This window comes from Phragmites australis, chromosome 3, assembly GCF_958298935.1.
Source record: "Phragmites australis chromosome 3, lpPhrAust1.1, whole genome shotgun sequence".
Taxonomy (NCBI): domain Eukaryota; kingdom Viridiplantae; phylum Streptophyta; class Magnoliopsida; order Poales; family Poaceae; genus Phragmites; species Phragmites australis.
The window spans coordinates 23,196,214-23,204,363 of record NC_084923.1 but is presented as its reverse complement, the minus strand read 5'-3'; the positions used below and the strand labels follow the sequence as shown (position 1 = coordinate 23,204,363).

General features: G+C 41.6%; 1 protein-coding gene across 1 annotated transcript; it reads right to left on the bottom strand.

Moving 5' to 3' along the window:
- Nucleotides 1-1,051: 1,051 nt before the first annotated feature.
- On the bottom strand, nt 1,052-7,794 carry LOC133912662 (3beta-hydroxysteroid-dehydrogenase/decarboxylase-like). The gene is made up of 12 exons (XM_062355514.1): nt 7,449-7,794; nt 6,345-6,434; nt 5,992-6,125; nt 5,732-5,902; nt 3,669-3,791; nt 3,507-3,586; nt 2,601-2,799; nt 2,357-2,453; nt 2,068-2,242; nt 1,758-1,914; nt 1,557-1,623; nt 1,052-1,460 (listed from the first exon to the last, which is right to left on the bottom strand). Exons 1-12 carry the CDS (start codon nt 7,696-7,698, stop codon nt 1,345-1,347), a joined length of 1,659 nt encoding a protein of 552 aa, XP_062211498.1. The 5' UTR covers nt 7,699-7,794; the 3' UTR covers nt 1,052-1,344.
- Nucleotides 7,795-8,150: the final 356 nt, after the last annotated feature.

Below are 8,150 nucleotides of genomic sequence, written 5' to 3'. Positions count from 1 at the left end.
CTTTTTTTAAAGAGATTCTAGGTCCATTAGAGATAGTCTAAGAAGTGCAAGTGGAGACTACATGCTTCTACCATTGATGACAAGGTGACAATAAAGGCAAGTATGTGAAATGCTTATGTCTTAATTTCATACTGCATAACTCACTCATTTGTCTTATTTGCAGGTGAAAGTTTACCTAGAGAGACATACTTGTGAGTTGGATATGTGACAAGGTACTTATAGGTAAGGTTTGTAGACCCGATGGTATGTACCAGATTAGGCAATTTGCGATCGTATTTTTTAGATTAGGGGCACTTGCAATGGCAAATAAAAAATTGCCCCATCCTTCAAAGACAGGGATTTTACTATCACCTGGCTCCTGAGTTCTGATGCTGCAAATCCAATGCTCTGTCTACTAGCAAGATATAAACTCACAAGAGCCCAAGCAACCAGGATCCGTTGATCAATCAATCCTTCTACAGTAGATCTAAACTCACAAGAGCCAAGCAGCATTTACCTGTTTGTTGTTAGGGCTAGGGATGCTAATGGGTACTCAATAGATAATTCTGGATCACTATTTAATTCTTTTTAAAAACATTAAGTGGAGGTGAATCTTTAGTTCAAATAAGATCGACCTAATGACAAAAAAGCAAAACTTGCATCCCTAGTTAGAGCACGTATCACGATCTACATGAACAAGACATGTTCTCGTCAATGACCTAACACAGAATTACAGAAAGGGAAACCATGAGACGCGCAGGCAAAAACCTGCACGAAACATATACATTAGGCATTTAGATGATTCACATTTAGACACTAGTCAAGGTCCTGAGCAAATATAATACAAGCGTCAGTTCAAGCCCCACTGCTGTAAATTTGGTCAGGAATTTGACTTGCGTATAAATAAGTCAAATTCCATCTCAAAATAAAAACGAGTCAAATTCCTGTAACCCAGACCATGGTGTACGCAAGTACTTATAATCATATGGCAGACGTGGGGAGCTAATGAATTCCAACAGATCAGTGTTCCATTACAAATACGGATCCATTTGTCAGCAAACTTATTCCAGTATGAATCCACTCGTCCAACTTATTGCAATATTCATTCATTTGCCAAACAATGTAATGAGGCAAGAACCTCTCAATCAAACAATAGAGATTGTACAGTTGCATATACTATACCAACTGCCCACAGGAAAAAGTCTAAACTTTCATATGAGCATCTAGCCAGTTCTACATCAATAAAAGAATACACAGAAAGTTCAGGTGAAGGAAAACCAGAAATAGCTGAAACTGAAGGTACTATCACTAGATGAAGCAAGTGCTTGTCTGCAGGTTCCACACCTAGATTTGTTTCTGGCTAGATCATTTCTTGGTAGAACCAAAGTTTAGAACAATGGAGCAAGCATCACCAACCAGGCTGTCGATCGTGCCCTCCCATTTCTCATATGCTTTGAAGCCTATGAAAATCAGAGCAATACCTATTGTTGCCACAGGAAATTTCTTACATCATCAGCCATTAGTTCATGCTTCTTGTATTGTAGGATTTAAGGGAAGCTTGCTGTTTTTTCCATTACCTATTTTAAATGCAGCCTGCGAAGATAAGGAACTAAGGATGCTGACAACCAGTAGGAAGAATACCACCTGGCAGAAACAAGAAATTACAATTAGACACAAAAGTATGCTAAGAATCAGTATGCAAGAACTAGAACTGCGAAGCACGTAATTAAAAAAAAAACTAATTTAGACATATCACACAGATGCAGGGTATGTCATGCCTTGAAAAACAGTGGCCAATCATTTCCTCTGCAAAGAGATCTTAGCACACCAACTAAAGAGTTCCATGACGAGCCGGCAGAATGAGCAATGCGATGGGCCTCGACCTGTGTGATATGAAAATTTGAGGCCTCGAGTTTCTCAACCTTGTGGCCGAACCTGCAAAAGTATTACTCAAAAATCATGACCTAGTAGATTAGAAAACTCAATCATGATCACGACATGCTATGATGAACAAAAGACCGAAATGCTAGTAAACTATTTGATAGTAGGTATATTCAGGAAAAGAAAAATGGTAATAGAGGACAGTACACATTTGCCGGAAGCATGCCATGAATGAATAAGAACAGTGCAGTCAGTGAGAAAAGCTTTGCCATTGCTGTGATGAAGGTGTAACCACATGTAAATAAGTGGTAGTAGATGACGGCCATTAGTAGTAGCACTGTCACTGTTTGCTTCTTATCTTCCCAAAGTATTGTTTTTGCAACTGCATATAAATAGACACGTTGATAATCACTTCAACAGTGGAAGAACAAAAGTGCTATGTATACATAGAAGGGGAGGGGGGGGGGGTGTACACAGAGTAAAGAGAGATTCATACGATTTCCATTCCCAAGGAAAATTGAAGCCTTCGATATAGTCCTTTGATTCTGAGCTTGTAGATCGGGATATGAATCAATTGTTCTCCTAAGTCCATCCTGAATTTTAAAATAGGTGAATTATTGTGGACGTAGGCAACACACTGAAATCATACTAGCTGTTGGAATAATAGGCCAAACCCATCAAACACAAATACATCGAGTCAAGAAAGATCACTAATGAGACTGAAGGATATAAATAAACACCTTAAGTGACACAATGGGTTCATAACCAAGTTGATCTTTTGCTCTTGAGCAGCTAAATGTCCTGTTACATGAGAGCAACCTGATCCTTGAAGGTGTCAGCTGCGGAACTTTCATTCCATACTGAGCGAATTTCTTATAAGTCCATTCTACGACATGAGCCACTGGCATCATAACAGAGACAGGTATTTTTATTGAAGGCCTGCAACAAAGTTCAACACATTAGTACGCTGGTTACTGACCAGCTCATATAGACATAAAACATACTCTTAATCCTCAAACTCTTTTCATAGGTTGTACCATGTAGGTAATATGGAAGGGCACGGTAAATGTAAGCCCAGGAGGTAAACATCTGAGATCAGTAACAGCTATGCTGATTTCCATAGCATACATAGTCAGGAGACCAAGCAAATCATATCAATGAGCATAGCGAACAGCTGAAAGTTTCTCTCACCAGCTCCTAACAGAAAAATTCTCTGAATTCGAAAGATAATGCTCTATATTAAAAAACTAGGGATGAAAGTGATGGATATCATCATGACATGATCAAAAGGTAGCAGTCCAATAAGCTTAATATGAAACTCAAATAAATATCACCTCATCTCTAAACCTACAGGAGCAAATCAGTGAACATGAGGCAGGATACATTTACCGAGGAGAAACATTATCAAACACCATAAGATTTGAGCCTTTGAGGTTTGCAAGAGCTCTCTAGTTATGTGGGAAGTTATTTATCATAGATTTGACAGGTACTAAATGAACATTATTCGACATGAGGTCAATGTGAAGCGACAACCCAAATATTAGGAGACAGTCTGCTGAACAACATATGCTCTCAACATTCCACAATGTTTCACATAACATAAATTTAACCAACTGGAAGACAATTTGTATTGGGAACATGAATACCTTTCATATCCAAGGCCTTCTAGAATCAATGACATGAACTCCCAGAATTTTATAGGCTCCATATTTGTTATGAAATAGGTCTGGAAAAGAAACACAAAATAGTAAGATGTCAAGCAAGACCCTAACTTTCCCAGCAGCTTATACGTTAAGTAACATCCTTACTTTTCCGGCGGCTATCTTTGCACCATCTTCAGATGATAGAGTTTTCTCGGCACAAACATGGCCATATGCCACATTTTCCACATAGGTGAAATCATAGCAGTTGTTCCCATCGCCAATAATGTACTGCATTGGAGAGCATAAGCAGATCATGCTTTTTTAGGAAGTACTAAAAAGAAACAGTTTCACATGAACCTTCTCTGAAATATAAAGGGGTAAAAAAAAAGTAGTTTACCATCCAAGAAGTTATTTTGTCTCATATGATTTCTGCAACTAACAAAACAAATGGCATGGTGAATCTATTGTATGGGAGTTGTTAGGTGCAGAAACTACTGTAGCACGAGCTAAAATTAGTTACAGACAAGATTAGTTATATTAGTTTGTTAGTTTGAATTAGGTACGGTTTAGGAGATAAGGTAGAGTTTTGTTAGTTTAAATTATGAGAGAAATAGAGATAAGAGATAGAGTTGGATTTAAACTAGAGATAAGATTAGAGATAGAGTTAGTTTGAATTGAGTCTTTGTAGGCTGGTTGACATACTATATATATATGGCGCCAGCCGTGATTAATCAATCAAGAAAGTGAAATCAATCTAGTTCCCGGTCTCCTCTTATGCCTTGCCCAATGTTCTAAGTCTCCCTAATTTATAATCTAATCTCTCTCCTAGCAGCCGACGCCACCCGGCTATCCTCCTGGCAGTGTTTTCCCTAACATTTGGTATCGGAGCTGCCAAGTTTCGAATCTGGAGTTCTTCGCGTCACGGTGAGCTACTTGCTATACCCGGTGACCGAGGATGTGCTTCACCAAGTCTTCAACACGTATGGCGTTGAGGAGGTGCAGTTGTTTGTGGTGGCAACACATGTGTAGGCGCTTGTCCGGATCCGGTCAGCATACGACGCAGGTTGAGCTCAAAGCGCACTCCATGGGTGCTGCATCTACGACTGCTATTGCTGGTTGGACATCCAACACATGCAACTAACACTAGCACCTTCGCCGACAACAACCTTGCCAAGTTCCAATTCCAGCGAAGGCACTAGCTATAAGGTCTTGGTGACCTTAACCAAGCTAATGGCCGACATGCGGAAGCAACATGTGGCTGCCATTGACAAGTGTTCGCTAGATATTGTGAGTCAGCTAGCCACACTGCAAATCAGCAAGTCATCCAGTGCAACAGCTCCTTCACTGACGGAGACCTCAGCGTCCATGGAGGCCTCGAGTGACACGACTACTGCCCTGCCAATGCACTCCGCCATCACCACCGCGGGCGACGTCACTGTTGTGACTGTGTCGAGAGCGGACACCATCGTCGACACTTGAGCCACTTGCCATGTGTTCGACATGATGCCCGAGTGGCGGCAACGGCACCGCCGGCGCTACAATCACGTCGCCACCAATGATTATCATCGATGTCAACCACAATGTGGCTGATGCTGCTCCAAACAAGGGGAGTTGGTGCTCTCACGTGAAGGGATGCCGACGCTACAAACATTCATCAACATGGGGATTTCAGGGGCTGCAACCATGGCCACCACCACAACTCAAGGACGAGGTGAAGTTGTTAGGTGCAGAAATTACAGTGACACAAGATCAAATTAGTTAGAGATAAGATTAGTTAGATTGGTTTGTTAGTTTGAATCAGGTTCGGTTTAGGAGATAAGAGAATTTGGTTAGTTTAAAATTTAAATCATGAGAGAATTAGAGATAAGATTAAGAGATAGAGTTGGATTTAAACTAGAGATAAGATTAGAGATAGAGTTGGTTTGAATGGAGTCTTTGTAGACCGGCTGGCCGGCTATATATACACGGCGCAAGCCGTGATTAATCAATCAAGAAAGAAAAATCAATCTAGTTAACAGTCTCCTTCTCCTATGCCTCCCCTAATGTTATAAACCTCCCTAATCTATAGTCTAATACCTCCCCTAGTAGCCGACGCCACCCGACTATCCTCCTGGCGGTGTTTACCCTAACAGGAGTTGTCAATATCAACATGTGATCATCAACATCGATAAAAATCATGAATTCTAAACTTAGCATACTGAAGTGCACAGAAATGTAGCTTTTCTTACTTTGGACTTTCCTGCCCTTGCAGCAGCAACCAAAGAAGGAGCCAGTAGCTTATCACCAGGGCCAAAAATGCTACTTGGGCGTATACAACAAGTAAGAAGCCCTTCCCTACCATTAGCCCTCATCACCATTTTTTCTGCATCTGCCTTTGTTTCTGAATATGAAGCATTAAACTGGAGTAAGAGAACATCGTGTCAGGAAAGATGGAAATAAACATGAACCACAAACAAATCAAAATAATGTAACCCATAAGAAAATAGACCTTATCTGGGTAAGGCATTGATTCATCTGCATTAAAAATTCCATGAACTCCATCAAACACTACACTCGGTGAACTAGTGTAAATGAGTCTCTTCACCTTGCACTGGATACAAGCATCAATGACATTCTTCGTTCCTGTGAAGTGTGTCATACAAATCATTACATAAATAAATTTTACCATAGTAAGTAACCAAAATAACAGCAATAATCCAATAAATCTTCCCTTGTTACTAATACATATCCACAATAAGAACATTCACCGATTTGGTGTCATCTCATAAACAAAAGTCAGTGCAGTGAGTAATTAGAAAGAAGGGACCAAAGATGGCTGGCACACAAGTTAGCAGTACCAACCCTCGACGTTGACTGAGTAATGAAGCTGGAAGTTGTTGATGGATGAATCTGGAGCAGCCATATGGAAAACTACTTCTGCCCCCTCAAAAACTGCAGACAAAGAACACATACAATGGACATAAGAAAAAAGGCTGTACACATCAATTAGTTAAATCGAGAAAATGGACATTGAAACTTTTATAAGAATCAATTAATAGTAAAAGTAGACAAACTCAGGATGGCACCATTTGGTTTCAAAATTTCCCAAAAATTAGCAAACTTGGAACACTTCTAAGACAACTGCAACTAAAATGGAGACCTCTGGAAATAAAACAATTGACAAAAATGAAGGGACATCCACCGCACATTAACTTTTATCCCAAGAATGGGCAGCATCATATGTGATATATATCCCAAGTTTGGGAGACAATAAAGCAGTGGAATGAAAATTATACATTTATAGAATTAATTTACTGGTTCTTGCTTGCGTAATTCAATATGATATCAAGCCGGTTCAAAAATTTCCCTCACTAGCAGCAAGAGATGTTCCATTTGTACCAAAAAAAGAGAAAAACAACTCAATACTCTTCTCACATCAGCACATGCCGTCCAATTATATCCTATATGCTAACTAGGATTCATGTCAATGACTAGAAAGCATCAAGTTTGTAGCTGAAACATCATAAATTGATTCCTGGTTTTGTACCACCTCTTAAATCCATATCACAGAGGTGACCCTCCGTAAGTCATTAGTTCGATGGGTTCAATAGGGGAGCAATATCTGAGACGAAATCAAACACTAGGTCATTATTCGAACTAAACAGACCTCATACCCAACTATATATACAATGTGAAGCGAACAGAGTTCCGCAGGCATGGGATCGCCACTAACAACTATCAATGTAAGTACGTAGGTATTTACCTAAAATTAGTCAAAGCATACGGAAGTATCACACTAGATGAAGATGGTATAAGCTGATACTAATAGATACACTACTCGAACTGGAGGGATCTCTGGATCCCACACCCGCAGGAATCGAGCACCGCAACCGCACCGCCTCCAAGCCCTACCCTGCCTAACGATCTGTCTGGGAAGGAAAAAAATGGGAGACGAAAATCACACACCTCTTGCGACCTGGCCCTTGTCGCGGAGGTCGGCGGAGACGTAGGCGGCCTGACCCTCGCGGAGCGCCGCGCCAAGGTACCCCTCCTCCTCGTCCCGGTCGAGCGCGATGGCGGGGGCCAGGTCGGCCACGCGCACCCGCCACTCCCCGGAGCGGAGCAGCATCGTTACGAGGTGCCTCGCCGCGAAGCCGCGGCCGCCCGTCACCACGCACCACCTCCCCCCGCCTCCGCCTGCCGCCGCCCCCTCCATCTCTCTCGTCGTCGTCGGATTCGAGGCGGCTAAACCGACACACACAGGTACACTGCGCAGCTATCTCTGTTACCGCACACGACCCACAAACCACATACGCCTCGCAATGCATATAAGTGCGCATCCTATTTACCCAGGTAAATACTGAAGTAGTGTAGAGTATACGTAGCAAATAGTATCTATAGATATATTTAGAATAAAAAATATTACCAACGGGCAAACGGGTATGAGTATGAGTAAGATATAATCATACTCGCGAAATCCGTATACCCACCATATAAATATCTCACCTTAAAACTCTAACATTCCACATCATATAAATATCTCATCTCGAACCATCTGTCTCACCACTACCACCCCGTGCCTCCCCCACGCCACCCCGCCCCACCCTGGCCCACTCCACCGCCCTGTCTCGCCACGTCACCACCACGGCACTTTGTCACGCCACGTCG

What these genes read in the sequence shown, in the direction of transcription:
- LOC133912662 (XM_062355514.1), bottom strand. Translation starts at nt 7,698, where the DNA reads ATGGAGGGGGCGGCGGCAGGCGGAGGCGGGGGGAGGTGGTGCGTGGTG. An exon ending in TTACTCAGTCAACGTCGAGG is followed by an intron (nt 6,126 to 6,344) that starts GTTGGTACTGCT and finishes CACACTTCACAG; the next exon opens with GAACGAAGAATGTCATTGAT. An exon ending in GGCATGCTTCCGGCAAATGT is followed by an intron (nt 1,915 to 2,067) that starts GTACTGTCCTCT and finishes ATACTTTTGCAG; the next exon opens with GTTCGGCCACAAGGTTGAGA.